Source organism: Salvia splendens, chromosome 11 (assembly GCF_004379255.2).
Source record: "Salvia splendens isolate huo1 chromosome 11, SspV2, whole genome shotgun sequence".
NCBI lineage: Eukaryota > Viridiplantae > Streptophyta > Magnoliopsida > Lamiales > Lamiaceae > Salvia > Salvia splendens.
The window spans coordinates 32,344,135-32,370,065 of NC_056042.1; the positions used below are offsets into that span (position 1 = coordinate 32,344,135).

The window sequence follows — 25,931 nt, forward strand, 5'->3', positions numbered from 1 at the left end:
ACAAACTCTTAATCTCAATTCACTTGAGGTTTCTGAGAGAATGAGCATGGTGAACACTGTTTGAATAAAGTCAATTGTGTAATCTCACCTTTTGGCCAAGTTCACAAAAAATAATTATTTTTCAAATATGAATGCATGTTTTCCAGCTCATATTACCATTATAATCCAAAAGGCCAGTGTAAAATATGCAGAAATTATTGTTTTTAAAAAGCAAAATTATCATTTAAATCATTTTTAGTTAACATGTGATAGGAATATAATCAAGAGTGAACTACGTAAATGGTTCTTAAACTATGTGTTTTGCATGCAAATGGTACTTAAACTTTAAAAATATCGTGGGTAGTCCCTGAACTAAGGTGTAATCACATTTTTTTATATTTTTTCACTATTCATCATAATTTTGCACCAAAAATGCTCCCAAAGCATAAAGGGCATTTATGGACTTTCATATCTAGATACTAGATATGATATTTTCTGTATCTCTCTTTATTACTGAATATGATATTTTCTTATAGTTTGAGTACGTAAATGATAGTATTATTCACTTCACTTTTTCAATCAACTTATGTCAGATCTTCTTTCTCTAACACTTTTAGAAAGTAAAAAATAAAAATACTACAATGAAATTCTTAAATATGGAATAAAATTTAAAATTGTAAATTTAATTATCAAAATAACTTGTAGCTAAATTTAATTTTGATTCTGATTCAATTATTTTTTAATATTAAATAATAAAAATTAGGATTATTTAAAAATTTAGTTTTAATTAAAAAAATTAATTTTTAATATTAAAAAAATAATCAAATCACAATCAAAATTAAATTTTGCTACAAATTATTTTAATAATTAAATTTATAATTTTAATTTTTATAATTAATATATTTAAGAATTTCATACTATTTTTTATTTAATTTTTTACTTCCTAAAAGTTTTAGAGAAAGAGAGAAAGAAGGTCTGATATAAACTGATTGAAAAAATGAAGTGAATAATATCATTTTAGGTAGTCAAACTATAAGAAAATATCATATTATGTATTAGAGAGAGAGAGAGAGAAAATATCGAATCCACTACTTAGATATGAATGTCCAAAAATATCGAATCCACTACCTAAATGTAAAATTGTGATGAATAGTAAAAAAAATATACCATAAATGTGATTACATCTTAGTTTAGAGACTACCCACGATATTTTTAAAGTTTAGGTACCATTTACGTGCAAAGCGCATAATTCAAGAACCATTTGCGTAGTTCACTCTATTCAATTGTAAATTCTTTTCTACAAACTACATTAAAATTTAGACTATTTAATATCAAGATTTAATGTATGAGATAACAAATACAGTAATATCAATAAAAAAAATATTAACACAACGTTGTTTGTTGATATTTTTTGGTCATTATTCACTCAATCATGGATTCATGATAGGCATTATTATAAATAATAATAATATTATTATTTTCATACAACAACAAAAAAAGACATTTGCCATCCATTTTAAACTAACACAAACCAATGGATCCAAACACTGTGATCTCAGTTTTATCACCCGCAAGGTCTTTCTCCTTTTCTTTTCTGTTTTTTTTTCCCAGCAATCGTCTCTCCTAGGATAGAATGAATCAACATACAGCTAACCCCCAAAAATGACGACGACGACAGAAGACAATGAGCGCCGGGCTCACCTGGAGGAATACCTCCCCCCTCCCTCATGTTATAGGCTAAATATCTGGTTGCCATATTTACATGATAGATCAAGTGCATGGAAGACAATTAACCAGGTTTCGTTCGAGAGAATCTTTAGTGATCAGATCGAACCCCATCACGCATGAATCATCTGTACATTCTGTCAAAACAAAAAATAAATCATGTGAGAAGAAAATAAGGACAAAGTGGGACAAAACTAGCAATCTAGTGAAATACATCCAAAATGGTCACCCCAATTACCAGACTAGGGTTCATAATGCAGTAGCATATATGTACATCAAAAGTTACAAAACAGGATAACTCTTATTCGTCGTCTGAGAATGGGATTAGTGTTGGTGACCACAAACAGAGGTTGGTTACTTAAGTCTACCATTCAATGATTCAATGGGTATGCTATGCCACGTCCTTCAGATTTTTAAAGCAATATTTTGCACAGATTTCAGATTTTCCAGGAAAAATATGCAATTATATATTGTGGAAGTAAACAAGAATGCCTTGATATCTCTCACCAGGTTGGGGGTGTTTCTTCCTTTCAGTGTCTTCATTGCCGCATCTGCAAAAGCCTGGGCTGCTTCTGCATCAGCTTCTGCAGCTTCAGCCTCACGAGCAGCCTCTACAGCTTCAGCCATTGCAGCTTCTGCTTCAGCGACTGCTTGAGCAGCAGCTACAGCGGCTTCTTGTGGAGTCATACTCCTCAAATTAGCTAACTCAACATCATCAATCTGAGATTTTGTGATATGATCAATGTCATCATGGACAATTCTTGGAGAAATCTTGAGCCTTCCTTCCGCAGAAACAGATGAATTCCATCTTCGTTCAGATAATGCGGAGGCTCCGGCTATTTATACTTGCGTTTCAACTGCAAAACAGGAAACGACCTCTAAGTCTCAGCCAATTTATAGTGTTGCAGCTAAATATAGATTTCAAGGAGTTGATTTGTGTGTCATGCTCAGAATTAGAAGGGGGAGAGCAAATAATTAGGAGAAATTAAGAGACAATGACCTTAATAAGTTTCCCAGTTGCAGCCATATGCTTCAACTTTGCAGACAATATTCTCTTAAAGTTTGGAGGAGCCCAGTATTGATCCTAGAGAAAAAGAAACTAGTACTGAGATTAGATGAAGATGGCAAATATAAACACAGTAACTGTACTTTCCAATCAAGTCCACAATCAGAAGACAGTACAAATACAAATACAGCCAAGGTGTATTAGGTGAAAAAAAAATGCATGAAAGTCCACAAACAAATTTACTTATTTAGTGTTCCAAATCATAAAAAGTAGTACTAGATAGTTAGTAAACTTAATATGCTGAAATTTTTAATTGTAATTCGACAATGAAACTAGAGAGCAATGATACATCTATTTATTGTTTCTGAAAACAAAAAGTAGCAGCTCCAGGACACAAGAATTGCTGTGTTAGATTAAAATAAGAATTCAAAAAATATAGTGGCAGTGTTAGTCAGTTCTATCAAATAATTTATCCCTTGAAGCATAAACACAGCTATGATTATTAACATTTATTAAATCTATTCCTCACAGATCAGAATCCATTCAAACACATATTATCCCACCAATATCTTCTACTATAACAATCACATCCAGACATTCCCATAGCGACAGCAAGAAGCATGAAACAATGAGAAAATTGAAGAATTTTCTGAAAGACCCTACCACTGTCCTGGAGTATCAACAAACATAATGAACTTGTTTCAGTTTCTCAAAAAGGAAACAGCGAATCCACTAACTGTGTAAGAGACACAATGTGCACATAATCGCACTTATGATTCATGAAATAAAATATATAGATTGTCTCCGAGCCACATGAGGAAATCTACAGTCACTTATCATAAACAAACGTGATATCAACCAACTAGGAAGTAAAGTACAAAATGACTTAAGTTGAAACTTGAAACATATCCACCCTGATAATTTCATCCAAGCAGTAAAGAACACAGAATATATTTGAAGGAAATTCACTTGATATTTATCTCCAACAATTACATATATGTTGAGAAAAATGATTTTTCACAAAAATTAAGTCTAGGAGGAGATGACAAGAATGTTGTGATGAACACATGGCTACCCTCTTGTATCATAGAATGCACTTTGGGTCAATGCCCCAATAGTTTTGGTGTGTGTGGAGCTTGAATGCACTAAACACTACTACACTAGAGCCTGATCGCAGTGCCAAATTGTTTGGGCCCATGTTTCTAGCCTAGATGGAATCTTAATGGGTTTAGGATTAGAGCTTGGTTGCTATAATATATAATAGCTTTTTCCCTTTGTGTTATGCATTTGAAAACTATAGTGAAAACCTCATGATTGGCATCACCCCAGACATAGTTACATATCGTAATGAACTAGTTAAGTAATTCTCTTGTGTTCTTCATTGTTTTTTCGTGATTGTGTGAGTGTTATTCCCAACATATAGGTCAATTGCAAAACACATACAAACAAGCTGCAAGTTTGCATCAACCAACACATAAATGAACCAATACATAGTAAAAAAAAATATATCACCTCTATATATGTAGCTATTGATGTCTTGTTAGAGCCACCAGGTTCCCTCAAGTTGCTTATGGCCTCCATTATGAGGTTGTCCAGCCTTCAGTGACAGAAAACATAAACATCCACTGTCAGTCAATCCCTGGCTTTTTAGAACAGAGCTACTATAAAGTTATTAGAAACACGCAGAGCATGTATGGATGTCCAAATCACAGGCATCGTGTGTGTAGAACAGCTATCTAATAGTATGTAAGTACAGGTGACAAAATCTTTTGGTATTCCATATGCAGATGTAAGCCAAAAAAAGATTTTCATGTGTAACTAATTCAAAGTAAATAAGAGTTAATCCAACTCGTCTATATACACAGTTTTATCAAAAAGTAAAGCAAACATTAAAAAAACGGACGAAAGAATGAACAACTAGATAATTAATGTACAGTTGTGACTCCACCTTGCCAGTTTCAGTAGGTAAATATAACTGAAAAATAAAAACTTGTAACATGAAATGAATAACCTCATGATAGATCTCATTGGTCCATCATTTGGTGAAGAACCGCCAGAAGGATCAAGAGACCTAGCATCAACTAATTCATCGTCGCTCTGACTATAAGTGGACAACATAGAGCTCTCTCCATGCTTGGGGGTAGGATGCATCCTTTTTAGAGCTAACCTGGACCTCTCCCGCGAGCCCCATCCGTTTGCCATGACACTCATGTTCCTCCACTTGTCCTAACCAATACTAACCATGAATCAGAAACATCTAAATATCCAAAACCCGGAAATGATGTAAACAGAATTATAATAACAAAAGCATAGGGGAAAACAAAATTCTACCTTCAGATCAACATTGGATCGCAGATACAGAACTCCACTGAATTGTGGGTCCTTCAGAATGGTACGCCATTTCCCTGGCCCGTGCTTAACAACTCCAGCTTTAAGAGCTGCTTCTTCATCTGGGGTCCATTTTTGCTTAGGTGCCCCCATTATTTTAAATTAACTGCATAAAAAGGTTACAGAGCATTAAACAATATATTTATTGCATAATCTCAAGTAACTCACTTCAATTTATATAAAGCAAAGCAGTTCTATACCAAAAACCATTTATCAAATTTCCAGAAGGAATGGCCTTCAAAGATCAATCAACTGGACTTTTTCTATCATCTACAAAAGGGGAGGAAATGGGGAAAACTACATTCGTAAAAACAAACAATTTATTATCAGCTAGTTTCAATGATCAAATAAAATTAAAAGCTAACAACACCCATCAAGTTCCAGAATTTAACACGGATCAAATTCAATTTTAATCGCAAGCCAATTACCAAAACTCAATCGAAGCCAACAAATTAGGACTGGAGGAGCCGCAGAAGCGGAAACCCTAACCCTAATTTCGCAAGAGAAATAGGAATTCCTGCAAATTGGGTTCAAATTGCAGCTGAAATCAATAATTAATCATCAAATGTACAAGAAATATCACCTCAATACGGCGATTGCTATGGTGAATTGGAGATCTGATAATCAAATGTGAAAGATGCAAATATAACTGTACGGGCTGAGGTAACCGTATTTTATCTTGAAAATCTCAATGATGACAATTTTCCAATAATAAATAGTCATGTGAATTTTAACAAATAAAACAATATAATTATTTAACCTTGAATATTTACACATTATGTACGTAAACATAATAGTATAATTTGGGTTGGGAAATGACTAATTTAAAATTGTGTGGATTCCATATGGTATAATAAATTTTAATTATAGGTAGCTGTCTCGACTATATTCCAAAATAAGCTAATTTATATGTAATCATATGTTATAAAATTAGAAATTGTTTTAGTTTTTCCTTTAGTAAAAAAAATATTTTAATGTCCATAAAAATGAATGAATTTTCAATTTATTATTTACAATCTGATAATTTTTTTTCATTTATAATTTTTAAATTTTATATTCAAATACGTGTTAGTTTTGAAATTTGAAAGGTCCTTTTTTCTGTTTTAGCTAGCAGTATTTTGTGGGCCTAATGCTTAATGGGTCACCAACAAAAACACAGGTCGATTATCAAGAATTACTAGTATTTATTTATTTATTTTATTAAATTTGATTCTCATTTATGATCTAATATACCAAGAAACAATAGTAATTTTCTTCAAATTACTGTGTAAATGGGATGTGGAGGGAATATAAAATTAGTAAATGAAAAACTTTTGTGTACTAATGTGTCATTTGAAAAAAATATATAGGTATGTCCCTAAAAGTACTATTCGTATTTAGATTTTTTTTTAGTTTTAATGTGAGTGATATAAAATTGTTAATCTTGAACACATACTAATATACTTATTTATTACTCATACTCGAACTTTTGTATGAACTGAAAAGGAATGGCCTTGTGAAATTGCAACGCAAGATGCACATTTAAGATAAACAAACTATTACCAATAAACTAAAGGAAGGTGTAAATGTGAAATTAATGTAAACAAATGATGCATGATCTCAGTATTCCAAATTAATCACAGTGAAAACTTGACTGATAAAAAATTAAGAGCAAATTGAACAATGATTATTTAAGTAATAAGAATGTTGGAGAGTAGCCTTCAATTTCACTGCATTTCATTTTAACATTCCTTCACTAGAAGCATGCATCCAGCAGGCAACAGCAGCAAAGCGCAGCACAACTGCACAACACAACACAACACAAATGTAATATTCGGTTTGATAGATCGGGTAAGACTGGGCCTTATGATTGTTCGACTTTTATACTCAATCTCGGGACAATGCCACGTAGGATTAGTCTTGGTCTTCGCCATTTGACACAAAATTAATCTCAAAAAACACAACCAAAGTCTTTAAACTACAATACTCGATTAGCTTAATGGAACAGTATATTGCTCCTACATACACATAATGATTTTATACACTAAACATATAAACTTTGAATTGTTCATATTGTTTAGACGGCCCACAAATTAACATGCATGAAATGTCGGCATGGCTTTAAACAAAATAAAGTTGGATAAAAGCTTGTGTCGATTGGAAACAAAATTTTGAAAAATCAACGTTAGATGCGGCGTACCATCCTTGCAAGAAACTGTCTCCGCCGTTAGGCTTATGGTTGTGGTGGTGGTGTGGCGGCGGTGGAGGAGGAGCGTATTGTGGGGGGTAGGGGTGGTACCCCTGCGGCTGGGGAGGGTAGCCGGGGGGCGGGTAGCCCTGGGGTGGGTAGGGCTGGGGTGGGTACCCCTGAGGTGGGTAGGGCTGGGGTGGGTACCCCTGAGGTGGGTAGGGTTGGGGTGGGTAGCCCTGCGGCGGGTAGCCGCCCTCCTTTGGGTATCCCTCCGGCGGCGTCGGATATCCTAAACATGTATTATTATATTTAATTTAATCAAAGCCAAATTATTTGAAAATTGGAATGAAAAATAGGGAAGAGATGGAAAGCATGCCTTGAGGAGAAGGAGCGGCGACCGGCGGCGGCTGATTATTCTGATTGTAGTAACTCATGATTTCTGCAACCCACCAAACAATTATCTTGTTTTTCGATAATCTATGTTCTAATTAGGTAAATCTGAAAGAGGGATTTCACGCAACAGAAAATTGTTCATGCAGTTTTAGATTTGGACCCACGATAATTTCGGTTGCTCCCTTTTTTTAGTTTTGTTAGTGTGTTCTTTAATTATTATTCATTTATTTTCATGTGATATGTTTTATACTCGCTTCATAAAATCAAAATCAAAATCAAAATCAAATTAAAATGCAGTTGATTTCTTAATTAGTTAGATGAAAATATTCTTCAACCTATTTCAGACATGATACTATCAAACATGCAAACCTGATAGATTATAATCATGGTATGAATTTCGTTGATACCTAATTCATACCAAGTTTACCATTTAAGCAGACTTAGTAATCTTAACTGAATTCAACTAATTTACCAATTTTAACACATTATTAATCAATCCTTACAAATGGAAGTGCAAATACTACATACATAGAATTCTTTGTGAAGACACAAACTTTTATAATACTCCCTCCGTCCCGGGCTACTCGCTCCTTTCCTTTTCGGCACGGAGATTAAGGAATGAGTGTATAGGAAAGTCAAAAATGACGACTGTAGGTGAAAATTTTTACTAAAAATGGAAATAGTGCAAGTAACTTGGAACGCCCAAAAAGAAAATAAGTGTGAGTAGTGCGGGACGGAGGGAGTACTAGTACAGTAGTAAATTAAATAGTGATAATAGATAGTGATTTTAACTTGAGACGAATAGAAAAAGATCCAGGATTTTGCAGGTTGGTAAACTTCTTTACGACTACTGCAGTTGAGAGTTTGAGAAATTGGCTATTTCCACCTAAAAGTAGTTCTACTAGTATGTATGTAGTGTGGAAATAGTTATTGTTGGATGATGGAACTCTTTTAAAATAATATTTGGTTGAAAAATACTCCATCCGTCCCACAATAAGAGTCTTATTTTGTCGTTTCAATACGTTCCACAATAAGAGTTCTATTTTACTTTTACCATAATGGTAAGTAGACCCCACATTCCACCAACTTATTCCACTCACATTTTAATATAAACTAATATATATAATTGGGACTCAAATTTCAATAACTTATTCAACCCACTTTTCTTTACATTTATTAAAACTCGTGTCATAACTAAATAGGACTCCTATTGCGGGACGAAAGGAGTACGAAATTTAGATAAAACTTTTATTTATAATTAATATGAGTCCTATTATATGCAAATCCACTCCTTATTGCCGAACCACAAAACCATACCAAATTAGAGCTTTTAGATCTAGTTTTTTATGGATGAGATGCACAAATTTATAAATTATTTTCGCCTTCATCACGAATCTATTTTAATTCATCCGAAGGCAAATAAGTCATACTAACATGTTACGAAGATTTAACTTCATCCCAAAATATATTACTTCATTCCAGTATGTTTTACTTCATTCCAATAGAATTATTACTTCATTCCAGTACGTAAATGCGGTTTCGTCGTCGCATATCGTTCTTTCTCTCTACAACGTCTATCATCACCCGCCACAGCGCTGATATGGTGTAATAAACACATGGAATGATGTAATAAATTATTTGAATAAAGTATTTGTAGAAGCATTTGAAGTCCTACTGGAATGAAGTAACAAACTTATCCAATGAAGTAATAACGTTTCTGAATGAAGTAATAAACCCACTTGAATAAATTACATTTTTTAAAGTGAATAAAGTAAAAATCCAGGCCAATGAATTCGAATGAAGCACGTGTTGAATCATTTCAAAACTTACTGGAAGTAAGTAAAAACATATTGTAGTTTCAAGGTATTATGTACAGAATGAAGTAATAAATCTGATACAATGAAGTAAACTGGGCTTGTAATGAAGACCGAAAAAAATTTACACAGCAGCACATCTCATAAAAAAAACTAGATCTTTAGATAAATATATGATTCATATTATTCATCGCGAATGATAAATATATAACGAGATAATGTATTATTATTTATCATTCGCGATAAATAATATTAATCATAAATAATTTTATATATAAAATGCCTATTTAAGCATTAATTAACAAAAATCTTAGTTATCCATTAATTGGTAAAATTTAATCTGGACTTACTCTAATTCTTACTACTACTACTGCTATATAATCACTGATATCAGACAAGGTTTTATGAAAATACTTAATTTAGTGTGTTATCTTAACTTTGATAATAAAGAATGGGATACATATATTTTAATTCTTTTTCTTATCTCATCCCAAGTCCTTCATGTTTTGTTAAAATGTGGAAAAAGAATGAATATATATGTATTCCACTATTTTCTATCACATCCTAAGTAATTAAGTATTTGCGGAAAAACCCGTGTGTTTAAAAACGATATCATTTTAAATAATACTAAAAGGAATAAGATCTCAAATTTGTTACATATGGTATTTTATTATCGAAATATTTGACCAAGTCTTAACCAATTTGTGACAATTTGTAAATTTTTAGGAAATACTTGTTAATAAAAAAGGCAAGGGTGTTGGGTTGGTGAATTAGGTCATCCAATGTTGAGGGTTTATTGATAAAGAGTCTTGTTTGCTCACCACATTGGTTGCCTTGTTTCATCATTTCTCAACTTCTTTGCTTGCACATACTCTCTTCCATTTTTCACAACTTAAACAAAACACAATTCTTTTCTCCCAAACATATCCTCAATCCTAATTTGCCATTATGCAATAATGCTAAAATACAATAAATAGAAATGATGAAGAAATAAATAATACTAGTAGTAAAATTTAATAATGGTCCCTTTGCTTTTAGATTATCTAATTTATTTTCACAAAGGCTACGAGTAGGATCAGTTGTACATCCGCCACCAACTCTGTCAATTTCCCAAGATACTGTCTTTTACATTTGTTTATAAATTAGATAAGACTAAATCATATAGTAAATGTTACTATTCAATTTGATAATAAAGATCGGACACTTAATCTAAAGAAAATTTATCTTAGCTCATCAATCTTAGTCTTTTCCTATTATAAATAAATATATTTAACTAATTTCAAGTCAATTCAATTTCAAGTAATTTCAAAACAAAGAGTAATTGAAATTCATGCATGGTAGAATACGAGTAGCTCATAACTGGTTGAAGCAAGACTGAGAAAGAGAGAAAGCGCGCGAAAGTGAAGTAAAGGAAGGAAGAGAGGCTTGAAATTCCACCTTCTTATCGATATTTACAGAGAGAGGATGACTGTGGCGGCGAAGGTAGCGGCTGAATTGGGGCCTCACCCTGTCAAAGAGCAGTCAACAGCAATCCTTCATGGGTTATCCCTCTCTCTCAACGGCGCGAATTACTACAATTGCAGAAACAGAGCTTTCAATTGAACTCGCATATTGATGATCATCCCTAATTAATTTAAAAAAACTAATGCAGGTGAAGCTGTGATTCTAGGATTTCAACATTACTTGGTAATGCTTGGAACTACTGTGATAATTCCTACCATTATTGTTCCTTTCATGGGTGGAGGCAATGTTAGTAATTATTTCTAATCAATTTTCCTTAATTAGCCATAGTTAGTCTTAAATCATGTGAGGAAATTCAAACCTACTAAGTTGGAATCATCATTATCAGGTGAAGAAGGCTCAGCTGATGCAGACTTTGTTGTTTGTATCTGGAATCAACACACTGCTGCAAACATGGTTCGGGACACGGATGCCAGTAGTGATAGGCGGTTCGCTTAGGTTCCTAATTCCGTCTCTTTACGTTGCCTTCGCCCAGAGATATTTAATCTTTATCAATCCAAGAGTGGTTAGTTAGTTTTTGATACAACTGTTATGTACTACTAAGGATCCATGTAATTGTTAATTGATGGTTTTATCCTTTGTTGATTAAGAGGTTTCTAAGAACAATGAGGGGGATGCAAGGTGCTCTAATGGTTGCTTCAGTGCTTCCGATGCTCCTTGGCTTTCTTGGCATTTGGAGGATTGTTGTGAGGTGGGTGATAAAACATGAAGCAAGCTATTTTTTGGTATCTTGTAAGATAATGAATGAGTAAATCCAGTTAGCCGTCTAACTATACAGGTTCCTGAGCCCTCTTGCTGCTGTGCCTTTGATAGCTCTTGTTGGATTTGGTCTCTTTGAACAAGGTTTCCCACTGGTATGAGAAATATTGTCAAATCAAATGTCATTATGTTTACGAGGCTGTTCTTAATTTTCTATTCAGCTTTAACTAAAACTTTTCACCCATCAGTACTCTGTTAAAATCTGCATGGAATTGGAATCTTAACATGTACTATGCTGATGGGTAAATTTGATGCGAAACCTCTTCCGTTCATGCCCCAAAACTTTTAGTTGAAGATATCGTATATACTGGTCTTAAAGGTGTCGTTACGTGTGGTACAGAGAAATAGTGTTTCTCAAATGGAATATTGTAGGTGGAGGATTACTTCATGCTCAGACATTTTAGTATATGAAAGCATCATATTCTTGAGCTAAATATGATTGATTTGGAACTTTTGAACCAAGCAAAAGCACCTAACAGATTTCTTGTTTGTTGATTATATTGGTTGATTGTTTGTAGCTTGCAGAATGTGTGGAAATTGGGCTTGTTTTGTTATGCCATGTAAGTAAACATAACTTGTAGTATATGTATTCACTCAGTTTCTTTCTCTTCAAGGATGTTATGTTGTACAATATATTTGGCATCCTCTGTGTTTTCCACATCTGTTGCTGTCCTCCTTGAGGTATCAGTTTTTCATTTGGTTCCATTTTATTTTCTTCTACAGTCAACAGGGGCATTTATCGCAGCATCCAGATATGCGAGTGCTACGCATATACCATCTTCTGTTATTAGCCGAGGAATCGGCTGGCTGGTAAGAAGAGAGTTAGCTATACACCTCCTGGCTTGCAGTTTCTCAACATAATTTTTAGCCTCACTATTATTTCTGTGAGATGCAGGGATTTGGCATTTTCCTGGACTGTTTATTTGGCACTGGAATCGGATCAACCGTATCAGTGTAATGCTGCTAACCTTCTGAAGAAACAAATAAATCAACTAAGCATTCTGAATGCTTATATTAGCATGTAGTATGCCTCTTTCTCGACCTAAGTCATCCGAACTTCTCAATTGTATTAATGTAATGCATGTTCATGGGCAACCATATTTGACAGCTTCTGCTGGTCTGGGCTTACTGCAATATTGCAACCTCAACAGCTTCAGAACAAAGTTCATTTTAGGCTTTTCTTTCTTCATGGGGCTTTCGGTCTGGGCGCGGTCCTGTTCACGCTCATTCCGTGTGGGTACGCAACTGATATCCACGACTCGGGTTTTTTTTCCCAACTTCCTAATACAATTGAAGGAATTATGCCTAACTTGTATTCTTGCGCAGTTCAACAAAATGGTTCTTGTCTTCTTCACGTCCCCGGCCGTGGTGGCAGGTTGCGTAGCCATATTTCTCGACCTTACTCTTGCGCGCAAGCATGCCAACACTAGGCGAGACAGCGGCAGGCACTGGTGGGCTAAGTTCAAGTATTTTGACAAAGATCCAAGGAGTGAAGAGTTCTACTCTCTTCCATATGGACTTTCCAAGTATTTCCCTTCCTACTAACACACGCATTCATCCCAAGTTAAGAATGTGAGATGCATAAGATCTTTGCTTCAAGGAATACATACACCATGGGAAGAGGATCAAGAATTGGCTTTGTTGAATTCAACCAATTAGCCATATATGTACATATATATCAATGTAGCACTTAAGAGTTAGAGAAGCTGCCTCCTCTAATGTATAATTAGTCGATCATACATTTTCTCTTTCTTCATGAGAAAGAGATACCCTACAATGTAATAAAAGTATGTTTGTATTACCATTAATCTTTAACACACTATCATGTAGACGGTGTAGTGTGACACACACATACATATATAGGTATTTTTATTGATAGAGATGTCAATTTGATCTGAATTCTACTAGTTGGTCCAAAATAACCATCAAACAATATAATAGGGTTTGGCCTGAAATCTCTAGGTGACTCTCTAACTGTAAAAAAAATCAGCCTGAATTGGCTCGAACAATAAATTTCTTGAGCTTGATAAGTGATTCAGTTGGCGGTTGCAGCTAACGAACTTAAAAAGTTCAGTCATAGAATGATTTGAAATTCACACAAGACCTGCGAAATGGGCTGATAAATCGAACTCATAACTCCATTGGAGAAGTATTGATGCATCATGGATTTTGATCATCAGAGATTATTCGAGTAGCGAAAATGTCATTTTTCTGTTTTTTGGATTTTATTTCATATTTATGTTTTCTTATTTCTCTTTTTAGAGTCGGATTTTCAAAAAAGTATTTTTTCCGAGTGGTTGGGTCATTTCTCTTTATAGGTCAATTGACATAAACATGTCTTAATTTTTGCATTATGTGAATATGTCAAAAGGGAATGACCCAAAATGCAAGTGTATAATAATAATAATGACTCTCATAAACTTTTGTAGTGTACATATGAAGAAACTGAGTTAAAATACGATCATTTATTACAACAAGAAATTTTTGCATAGTTACCAGGTACGGTATCTACGGTTTTTATTGGAAATTACCGAACTGTAATTACGATCATTTATTACAACAAGAAATGCATTTCTTCACCGTCAAGTACAAAAAAACTGCATAATAATTCATGGGAGAAATGAAATAATGAAGAGAATGTTCAGTCAATGAAGCTTTAAAGATACTACTTCCGCAGTGAAGTTAGTAACCACTGTAATATTAAAAATTTGATCTTCTAGATCAATAACTTAGTACTGATATTAATGCATAATTATGCATGACTTACTGTTTTAGAACATTATATCGAAAACAATAACCAATAACCTTATGATAACTGATAAGAACTTATATCATCAATCTCATCTGTATCACATTAATGTCTATTTATAATAATAAGAGTCCTAGTATAGCCCGTAGAGGCAGCGTAGTTGGTTTCGAGCGACCGAGTTGTAACAAGGAGAGGAGTATACTAGTATAAATAGTGACTAATTAATTACAAAATAAATAAATTCGAAAAAAAATAAAAATTGAACCAGCTGGGCACATGAGGTGTATTGAAAGTTGTACGTAGTTCAGAGCATTAAAAAAGAAAATAAGTAAGAGGAGTTAGTGAAAAGTAGCAAAGACCAGTCAATCGCGAATATCAAAGTAGACTATATTTCTATAGTCGAAAATCATAAAATATTTCATTCTTTTTAAAAATATTAATTTTAAAACAATATTTCTCGTAACGTGTATTTAATCCTTAAAATTAATTGTGGAAGACATTAGAGCATCTCCAATGGCGGACGTCCGATCGGACGTGCGCGACGGGCGATCGGGACGTCTGCCATTATGGCAGGGGAGGTCGGATACGGACGTCCCGTGAGGACGTCGGGTGTCCTCGGACGTCGGCGCGACGGGCGGGCGGACGTCCGCCATTGTGGCGTGGGTCGGACGTCCGATTTTTAAATTTTTTTTTATTTTTTTTAAACTCTATATATACGGCTCGTTGAATTTTATTTACACATGTATCATAATGCACAACATGATTGTCGAAAATGAAGGTGCGGAACTGACTCAGTGGACCAATGAAGATGATACGGGTGCAGGTCCAAGTCACGGCGTGGCCACCGCGAATGTGAATATGGGGGTACCTCATGGAGAGGTCGAGCGGATGCGTGCATTTGCCGACATGCGGAAAACAGATGCTCATGTTCGACTTCAGAACAATATTATCGAAGAGGTTTGGACGCGGAAGAGTTGCCGTTGATGTTAGTACTTTTTTTTGTTTTATTACTATGTAATTTTTTTTTTCAAATCATCTATGTTTTTTTTAAATGAAGTTGTTAATTTTTCCCGTTCGTATTCGTGTTGAAATTTTATTTCATTAAACATAAATTTTTTTATTTGTGAATTTGTGATTTTTTTTATTGCGGGAAGTCCTAGTGGGAAGGGCGATGGGAAGGGCGGATTGTGAAGGGGATGTCCTAGTGACGTGGCAGTGGGATGGGAAGTCCTAGTAACGTGGCGGGAGGTGTTTTCGGAATGTCCTAGTGGATGTCCTAGTGGGACATCCGCCCACTAGAGATGCTGTTACTACTTGCTAGGAATTCAACTTACACATCTGGTTTTTCTTTTTCTCAATTGGCTATGAATCAATATGTATATAGAATTATAGTAGTAATTAAATATTAAACAACATCTTATTGCATAATTAAGATCAAATATCAACTCTATTTTGAGAGTTTTGAAGATATTTATTTACAAAATAGTAAGATCTGTACATTTTATGTATTGTGTAACATCAATCCATAGATTTGAGTTTGACATGTCAAGATGCAGGAATAGTTCTTATATGTGGAAGAATTGACACATAGTAATAGAAAAGAAAGGAAATGCAATTAAATAAGTTTATTTTGCTTCAGAATCAAGGAAAAATGATTGCTAAATATAACAAAGTCCTAATGTCTTGAAAATAACTGAAAAGATACAACCCTACCACCGAAAAGTAAATATGATAAAAAAAAAATTGAATGCCTTTGTAAATTGACACGATAATTAGATGTTACTAAGATATTTGTATGGATGAGTGGGAAAAATACTCAGAAGTATAAATACTCCCTTAATTATAAATACTCAGAAGTATGTGAAAAATATTTAATTTTTTTGTAAATAAGTCGATATAATGATGTGAAATGTATATCGAGTTAATAGTGAGATTATTTCAAAATAAGAAAACACATATTTTAGACAAGAAAAAAAGAAAACAAAACAATTATACTTATAAGAAAATAAAACACTACTATTAATTTGCATATTAATAGATAAATAAGTGTTCATCGCAACTAAAATGAAATTTGCTAAGTGAGACCACAGCCCACACAGACCATATTGTTTGTGAAATGAAATAATTGTATATACTCCAATAAAATTGCGTCTAATTTCAATATTTTTCATACTATTTTGTTATATTACAATCTCTATTTATTCTTATAACTTTGGTTCTTCTGTACGAATTGATATTTGAGTTTTGTAACGTCATTGCAGAAAGCTTATGACTTTATAACATTCATTTATAGAGACCTTGACTGGTTTCTAGATTAATATTGAGCTTGAATTCAGTTTTAGGATTCATAGCGTTAATGAAAAAAGTTAAATCAAATGTTGTGGCAACCTCGAACAGCTGAGACTTTATAATGTTGATGCAAATGACATCCGGGCGTTGAAATATGGGATCGAGACACTTCCTGCTACTCCACGATGACTATGTTTGATATAGCTAGAGCATCTCCAGTGGTCGGCGAGCGAGCGGCTCGCCGATTTTTGGCGCTCGCTTAACTATTGCAGCCGGCGAGCGCCAAATCGGTGAGAATTTCGGCGAGGGTACGCGATTCCCGGGCGCTTGCCGATTGGCTCGCCGCTATTGCAGCCTCCCGATCGGCGAGGAACCGGCGAGCGAATTTTTTTTTTAAATTTCGAAACACTATATATACGCGATTTGCACGACATTTTCATTCGCACCACTTGTTTTAACGAGTACTCTCTCTATCTTAATTTCTGCACAAGATCAACAACGCGAAATGGATCTCAACAACGAGCCAACTTCATGGTCGAGCGGGTCTCAAACTCCCGCGGTCCGCGTGGGAGGTGGATGGAATCAGATGCCCGGGTACTACAATAACATGTGCCCTTGGCAGCAGATGATGCCCGGGATGGCATCTGGTGGTGGTATGCCGGGATGGCAGGGGATGCCGGGGGGTCAGGGGGGACCGGGGATGCATCCCGGGATGCAGGGGACGCCGGGGTACCCGGGGATGCATCCCGAGATGCAGGGGACGCCGGGGTACCCGGGGATGCAGGGGACGCCGGGGATGGCAGGGATGCAGGGGACGCCGGGGATGGCGGGGATGCAGGGGACGCCGGGGATGGCGGGGATGCACCGTGGGGGCAGGGGACGCCGGGGGCTCTGACGTCTATCGCCCAGCTTTGATTTTGGTACTGCTGCTTCGCACACATCGACCCCAGCGGATACGCAGTTCCAGGGGATTGAGTCCTTCTCCTTAGAGGAGTTGGGTATAGATCTTGGGGCACCGGACACTCCCGTGGGGCGGGGTCGGGGCGCGCCCAAGAAGAAGAAGGGGAAGAAGGTGGTCGGCGAGTCGGCGCAGACGGAGGTACGGAGGAAGTGGACAGACGCGGAGAACGTCGCGCTGTCCAAGGCGTGGGTGAGTGTTTGCGATAACCCTCTCGCCTCGAACAATCAGAGGATCGTTAACTTGTGGGCTAAAATAGCAGCAACCTACAAGGCATTTTGCCCAGAGGGGAGGCCACGCAGCGGGGAGGAGTACCGGAAGGGGTGGGACCGAATCCAGGCTGGGGTGTCCCGATTTTCGGGCTTGTACACCAACTCCCTCCGAATGAAGTCCAGCGGCCAAACTGACGACGACTGCAGGAGGCTGGCGGAGAAAGAGTTTCCCTTGCCCGGGCTTTACAAGGACTTCACCTATTGAAACTGCTACGAGGTGCTAATGGACTCCGAGAAGTTTCGGGCAGGTGTCGACGCGGGCTGGCCGAAGAAGCGCGCTTGAACTATTCTGGTGATTACGCCGGAGGTAGCAACGGCGGTTCCCACGACCTCCCCGAAGATGCTCACGAGACCCCGTCCCCTCCCTCGTTTACTCGCCGCACTCGCCCGGTTGGTCAAAGACGGGCGCAACGCCCTCGCCAGAGGTCCCAGGAGGTCGAGTCGGCATCCCCCCTGTTGGCAGCTCGACAACCGACCTCGTCTTCTTGGCGCGTCAACAAGCGCGGGCTCAGATGATCAAGGTCATAGATCAATGGAAGAATGCAACTGACCCCGAGGAGAAGAGTTGTTTTCACGCCGTGCTCGTGAGTATGCGACATGATTTGAATCCCGGCGCGGCACAGGTGGGGGGCTCTGACGCGGGCTCAGATGCCGCAGATTTGGGGGTCCCGGATAGCGGCGACGACGGCGAGGAGTGAGGCGGCGCCGGAAGGGGTGTGCCCGTGCGTGGATTAGGATTTTTTTTCTAAGTAATGTATTTTTTTTACTTTTTTTAATTAATGTATTTTTAAAATTTTAATATTATTAGAGAATTTTCCCGTATATGTGTCGTAAATTTAATTCCATATTTTGTATGATTGTTTAATTATTTTTTTAGTGCTGATGATGTGGCAAGGCTATGACTGGGCTATTGCTTGTCCAGTTGCTTGACCAGCTGATGCGGCATGAGGAATTTAGTGCTGATCATGTGGCATGGCTGAACTATGACTTGTCCGCCGACCACTGGAGATGCTCTTAGGACACTTTGAAAAATATTGACGTGACAATCAAAGTTACACATCGATCAAATAATCAATATGTAACTTTAACAGTCATATCGCTGTTTCGATCACTATAAAAGTTTTTTACTGGTGATTTTATTCATGATGCTACAAAATCAACTATATTACTAATTTTATTTAGTGGAGAAAGGGAAAAATTGTGTAGGGGTCGGATCCAAAATCCTTGGCAAATTTAGTCTGTGATAAGGCCCATTCACAAAATGGATCTTCCACTCTCTCTTCAAATTTCGCGCAGCTACTTATTTATAGAGAGAATCAAACTCCAAATCAAAGTAAGAAAGAAAAAGATGTCTTCACTCCTCCACGAATCATAAACCGCCATGTGTCAATCCCTACCACTACCACCACCACCACCAATCCCCCTCCGCCGCCGCTCCTCCGCCGAGATGTCGCCCGCCGGCTCAATCAGATCCGATGAATCTGCTCTCGTCGCCCGATTGCTCGACTCCGAGCCCCGCCATATGCCCGACCCCGATTACATCCGCTTCTGCCATAACCGCCCCATACACCTCGCCTCTCGCCAGGATTCCATCAATTCCATTCTCAAGGTATGGTTTAGGGTTTAGTTCATACCTGTAGAGCTTGTTGAATGTTGATGGCGATTAATTGAGCAAACGATTATAGGTACATTCGCATTTCGAATTCAAACCGGTCACGGCTTTCCTCTCCATCAACTACTTCGATCGTTTCCTCGCTGCTAATTCGCTTCCGGTAATCGATTCGTTTCTCTATCTACACTTCGATCGGTAGCGCAGAGCTAACAATTTTTTTTTAAAATCGAAAATTTAGGAAACCGGATGGCAGTTCCAGCTTCTATCAATCGCATGCCTCTCTCTCGCCGCGAAAATGGAGGAATTGCACGTTCCATGCCTTCTAGAGCTGCAATCGCTCGAGCGCATCTACATTTTCGAGCCGAAGACGATACAGAGGATGGAGCTTCTAATTCTGACTACTCTCGATTGGAGATTACGCTCCGTCACACCGTTTGATTACCTCCATCACTTCATCTCCATGCTTCCTTCCTCCTCCGCCTCCGCCGCGAATCACTCCGTCGCCTCCGATTTAATCCTCAATACCAGCCGCGGTAAAACTCAAATCGCATATAACCGTCGATAACTTCTTATCAATGTCGATCTAAACCCTCGCTGTATTGGATTGATCAGTGGTGGACTTCATGAGGTTTCCGCCGTCGGTGATTGCAGCGGCCGCCGCGATATCCTCCGTCGGCGCGGGCGCAGATCTGCCCGATACGTTCGATGAGAGAATAAACAGAGTAAGATTCGATTTCGCGGAAATATTATTGGAAATTTGAGGTAGTGAAATGGAATATCACATTCTCCAGGGCTGAGAAGGAAATATTTACTGATTTCGTTCTTCTCCAGGAAATGGTGAGAAGCTGTCATCAACTAATGGAGGAATATTTGTTGGACACGTGTCTTTCATCCGACGGTCTCAAAGCCGCGCCGCCGAGTCCCCACGGCGTCCTCGATGCGGCGGCTTGCGCTAGCTGCGACACCAACTCCGAAAATCAAGCCGGCTCCGAGCCGCAAAACAAGCGGCCGAGATTGTCTCCGCCGGATGTACAGGAATCGTAACTGTAGATAAGCATTAGGTATTCTTCTGTTTTCTTCCAAAAAAAAAAATCTTCTGAAAAAAAGGGATACTTTTGAGTTTTGATTTAATTGGAGTAATTATTTCCATAATTGGCTGTAAAAAAAGGATGGACTTTTTTTATTTATTGGGCAATGGATTCAATTGATTGCCCCTAATTTTGAGACTTTTATTAGAGGGGGGCTGTGTACTCCAATAATTTTGGTATGAGTATTTTTTTCTTTTCTTTTCTAGTTCTCGTTTTCTATTTAATTTTATATTTTAGCATAATGGTGGTAGTTATGGATCTTTTTTCTGTGTTTGTATGTGTTTATTAATAAAGTTTTTAGAGCGTCATATATTTATAGATAAATCTTGAAATATGCATAATATAGAATGAGTGATACAGTAACATATTTCCAACTCAAAAAAAATCCATCCAAAATTCTTGGGCTCTGTTAATTGGTTATTTTAATTTCCATTGTTTTCATTTGGATTTTTAAACTTAAAATATATACCTATCCTAAGTTGTTTCTTTTGATTTTTTTTCGTATGAATATTAAATGTTTGGTGAGTTAAGTTAAAAAAGAATATAGAGTAGAAGTGGATAGAGAATAAAACATGAGAAATTAGAATGATTAATTTATAACAAAACAAAAACATACTGTATGACTTACTTTGGGACATCCATATAAAAATTACGAATAGCTTAATTTGGGATTGGTGGAATAATTGAGTAGCTACAAACTTATTAAAGTGTATCACTAATGGTTAGTAATTTTTGTCATCATATAATGATACTCTATGAGGAATCGCTTACTTTGGGACTGATGAAATAATTAAGTAGTTGCAAACTTGTTAAAGCATATCACTAAAGGTTATGAATTTTTATCACCATTTAATAATATGAGGTGAAAAAGCAAATAATAACATGACCTAGTTTCATGACTGGATTGCAAGTTAAACATTTAATTATAGTACAACAAAAATGATGTAGTACTACTTAATTACCTCTAGCATGATATATTTGCACCATTTTAATTGAAATATGATGATGAATCCACTACTATCAGTATTTATTAGTATGTCAATTAGATTGAGGAATAATTATTGTTACATGTAAACTAGAGACAACTACAAAATCTTTATTCAAGTGTGTTTTATGTTTACAAAGGATTTTTTTAGTGAACTACAAAAATAATCCGTACGTATGCCAAGTCGACGCTAGAGGTACCTATATTTCAAAAAATTGCAATAGACCCCTCTACATATGGATAAAATATCATTTGATATCCTTATTCACTATTTCCAGTCATTCATGCCCTTTTTCCCTTCACTTTTTATCCAAAATGCCACTCCAAGGGTGTTTTGATATTTCTTATTTTTTATAATTATTACAATTATTACTTCTTTTTCTATTATGCATTTTTTTTATTTAAATACTTGAAATTTAGATTTATAAATTAGTCTACTTACAAATTCTAATTAGATTTCAGATAGTATTACGTATTTATTTATTTTTTTACACTTTTTACCTTTCTATATAATATTATGATACGATTTTATTTTCAAAAACACTTTTTGTAATTAGAATTTTTAAAAATAAATATTACACTGAAAATGAAAAAGTGCAAAATACAAAATATTGAACAAATAAATAAATTCATATATAATCTGATATTCTAATTAGAATTTGTAAGTATATTAATTTATGAATCTAAATTTTAAGTATTTAAATAAAAAATGAAAAATAGCATACAAAAAGCAATGAAAAGATAAGAAGAGGAATTGCGTTTCATTCCTTAGTTTTTGTTGTATTTTTAAAGACAAAAATGCCCTCAGTGGCATAAATGTAAAAAAGAGAAAGAAAAATGGACATGGAAGACCGAAAATAGTGAAAAAGAACCTCAAATGATATTATATCTATACGTAGAAGAGTTTGTTGTATTTTTTTAAACATAGGTACCTCTAGCGTTCGACCTGACATACATAGAGGCTATTTTTGTAGTTCACTCTTATTTCTAATGTTCGTTCTTTTTTCATATTTCTCAAATAGACTTTGATAAACTTGTAATCTTCTGTATACATTAATTAACCGACAATTCATCTTAATTAGTTAAAGCCCTAATATCTTAGTATGGTTCACATATTTATTACTCCATCCGCTCCATAGTAATAGAGGCGTTTCTTTTCGACACAGAGATTAAGAAAAATTGTGTTAGGTGAGTTAAGTAAGAGAGAATAAAGTGTAAAATAAAAAAGGTAGATAGATGAAGAGAGAAAAAGGTAAGAGAGAATAAAGTAGGTGTGGAAAAATGTGTTAACTTTTACTAAAAAGGGAAATGACTCTATTACTATACAACATACCAAAATGACAAAATGACTCTATTACTATGGAATAGAGGGAGTACTACTTAGACTATTGGACTAGTGATTTATTATTAGATCAACTATATACAAAATGTACCTCATATGCCCTCATTATTGATGATGATTTAATCAAAGTTTGGAGAAAACTCTTGTGTAATACAACCATTTATTATGATATTTATGCAATACCCTTCATCCATGAATCATTGTATTAGCATAAGATTTGTTACGTGTGTATCCAAATATTTCAATCACTCTATTTTATTTTATTATATAATTGATTCGATCATTTTCAATTACTTTAATTGAATATATCTTTGGCAGATACTTAATATTCAAGTAATAAAAAGAAAAATCCATCAATACCTATCAGTTATTTTTAATTGCAAGCTTCCTAGCAATCGTTAGTACTTTTGTTGTGAACGTTGTAACCCTATCCATTTGATCAGTGCGAATTTTCGGTTCGAGGAACATGAGAGGGTGGTTGAGGAAACACAGCATCCGGTGTCTTTGTTTGGGTTGGAGGCATATTTTTACAGTTTTTGTTTTTTACTATAATTTTTTAATTCAATAATTATGATGACAAATGTAGCCCACGTAAGTCAATATATTAATGCACGTACGAATCAAGCAATCTAAAGCAAATAAGATTCCAATTTTTAGATTAAAAGACCATCTCCACTACTTTCAATTATACAAGTCGATATGTATTTTTCCTCATAAGTATGTTGTGTCATTGTTATTGACATACATCGGACAAATATCATAATGTAATTGGTTGGGGTCAGTAGCAATGTTGAAGAAAACTCAGTGAGATATGTGGTTTTAATTTTGCAGTTTAAATTTATGCATGGTCAATTGAGTTGGGACCCTATCACAGCCTGTTATATGCATAGTCAATTGAGTTTAAACTAATTCACTTCCCAAAATATACAATAAGAGAATCAGTATTAAGGTATAGTCAGTGAAGGATTTAGTGACATGCTCACCGATTTGATACGTATTAATTAGAAATTAACACGTTTAAGCCAGACATGCAACCGGTGAAAAAGGTTACTCTTCTTCAATACGAACAATATTCGGAATACGTATATAAAAATGCATGTATACACATAAGAGGCGCTTTGCTTCAATGTGAACAATATCTTTTTTTTATAAATTAAATTCATAAAAAATAAATAGGTGTGGGTTATTCTTTATTAATTATAGAATTTATTTTGTTTGGACCAGTATTTCCATCTTCTCCTGTCTTTAATTTATGGCTATATATGGTCCATATGAAATGATGATCTGACGCTGCTGTTGGAGAGGGTCATGTACACTACTCCCTCCGTTCCATGTTAATAGAGTCATTTTTTTATTTTGAAAAGTTCCAATTTAATTGAGTTATTTTTATTTTTAGCAAAAGTAATTCTCACTTTTACTTTATTCTCTTTTTATCCCTCTTACTTTATTCTCTTTTACTTTTTCCATCATCCATTAAGCTATTCTTAAATTCCGTGCCGAAAAGAAATGTCTCTATTAACAAAGAACGGAGGGAGGGAGTACTAATCTACTATGAGCTAAGTGGTGACAAAACAATTTCTTTGGGAATACACTCATTGAGAGATGAATAATAGTAAAAGGGATTCCACATTTTAAATAGACGAGAGTAAGTGGCCTCTGAATATTTGACAGGCCCAATATTCAATTGGGCCGATGTACCATTTGATTATTGAATGACTATAATAAAAAGTCAAAAATCAATATAAGATCTTATTTTCATTTTTTATTTTATCTCCTAAATGACAAAACAAATCAAGTAGAACTCTATGTTATTCCCCAGTAACTTAATTGCATCAAAAATACAAAAAATAAAATAAAAATAGTAGTAGTATTTCCTGAAAATCAAAGCTAAGAATTGCATTCTTCTATCAAAAAGCTGCACCATCTAGATTACTAGATCTTGCTATCCAAAGATTGAAAATAATACTCACTCTGTCCCATAAAAATACGTGCATTCCATTTTTATAAAGTAAATATCAATTTAATAATATAGGTTTCACTATCCACTAACTCTACTTTAACTACCATTTTCCTTATTTCTCTTACTTTACCATACCATTATCTTCCTCTCTCTTACTATATAAATTTTATCTTATTTCCTGTGTCATCTCATCCGTCTATATTTTTATGGGACGGAGAGAGTATTCCTTGCTATAGAAAATGATGAAGTCACTATAAAATGACGAATTAAAAAAATACTAGAAATTTTGTTTTTCAAAAAAATTCAAGCCTATGAATTAATCAGGAAAAATGATGAATCAACAACTATAGTATAAATTTCCATGATATATGATCTCAAAAATAATTTATATGTTAAAATTAATTATATAATATGTATATACTCTCTTTTTCTTTGTTGGGTGAAATTATTTACTCCCTCCGTCCCCGATTAATTGTCACTCTTTGACCGGGCACGGATTTTAAAAATATAAAGAAAAGTTGGTTGAAAAAGTTAGTGGAATGTGAGACACATTTCTTTATATTGGTTTTATAATAAAATGTGAGTAAAGTGAGTTAGTGGAATGTGAGACATTTTTACCATTTATGATAAAAATAATGTGTGAAAATTATTGAGGGACGGACCGAAATGGAAAAAAGTGACAATTAATCGGCGGTCGAAGGAAGTATTTAGAAGTCTTTATTATAAATAAATAGAAAGAATAAATCTGTAGTAGTAGTTTACTTTGTGGGGTGAAGGTACAAAAGTAAACCGTACGGCGTACTTAGGTCACCAGATACGACAAAAGTAGTATCATTGATGTAGTTGGGACCCACGGCACGTGGCGCAGCCTGCACCGCCACCCCCTTTATTTTTCCAGTAATAGAAAAATCACAAAATTCA

The 25,931-nt window shown here is 35.4% G+C and overlaps 2 protein-coding genes and 1 pseudogene across 2 annotated transcripts; 2 read left to right on the forward strand and 1 right to left on the reverse strand.

Annotated features, from left to right (window-relative positions):
• Positions 1-1,400: 1,400 nt before the first annotated feature.
• LOC121756402 lies at positions 1,401-5,823 on the reverse strand (annotated as a pseudogene).
• Positions 5,824-10,888: 5,065 nt separating this feature from the next.
• LOC121754313 (nucleobase-ascorbate transporter 4-like) lies at positions 10,889-13,565 on the forward strand. Its single transcript, XM_042149695.1, has 10 exons — positions 10,889-11,016; positions 11,127-11,224; positions 11,325-11,501; positions 11,587-11,687; positions 11,775-11,850; positions 12,274-12,315; positions 12,479-12,565; positions 12,651-12,709; positions 12,864-12,992; positions 13,082-13,565. Exons 1-10 carry the CDS (start codon positions 11,013-11,015, stop codon positions 13,137-13,139), a joined length of 831 nt encoding a protein of 276 aa, XP_042005629.1. The 5' UTR covers positions 10,889-11,012; the 3' UTR covers positions 13,140-13,565.
• A 5,866-nt stretch (positions 13,566-19,431) lies between these two features.
• On the forward strand, positions 19,432-21,033 carry LOC121753910 (cyclin-D1-1-like). Its single transcript, XM_042149202.1, has 5 exons — positions 19,432-19,632; positions 19,709-19,795; positions 19,874-20,168; positions 20,248-20,357; positions 20,467-21,033. The coding sequence occupies exons 1-5, from the start codon at positions 19,471-19,473 to the stop codon at positions 20,677-20,679; spliced, it is 867 nt and encodes a 288-aa protein (XP_042005136.1). The 5' UTR covers positions 19,432-19,470; the 3' UTR covers positions 20,680-21,033.
• Positions 21,034-25,931: the final 4,898 nt, after the last annotated feature.

Excerpts from the sequence above, each read along its gene's own strand:
- LOC121754313 (XM_042149695.1), top strand. Across the intron at positions 12,566-12,650 it reads GCCGAGGAATCGGCTGGCTG|GGATTTGGCATTTTCCTGGA; the intron begins GTAAGAAGAGAG and ends TGTGAGATGCAG. Across the intron at positions 12,993-13,081 it reads TTCACGCTCATTCCGTGTGG|TTCAACAAAATGGTTCTTGT; the intron begins GTACGCAACTGA and ends ATTCTTGCGCAG.
- LOC121753910 (XM_042149202.1), top strand. The coding sequence starts at position 19,471 with ATGTCGCCCGCCGGCTCAATCAGATCCGATGAATCTGCTCTCGTCGCC. Across the intron at positions 19,796-19,873 it reads TCGCTGCTAATTCGCTTCCG|GAAACCGGATGGCAGTTCCA; the intron begins GTAATCGATTCG and ends TCGAAAATTTAG. Across the intron at positions 20,169-20,247 it reads AATCCTCAATACCAGCCGCG|TGGTGGACTTCATGAGGTTT; the intron begins GTAAAACTCAAA and ends TGGATTGATCAG.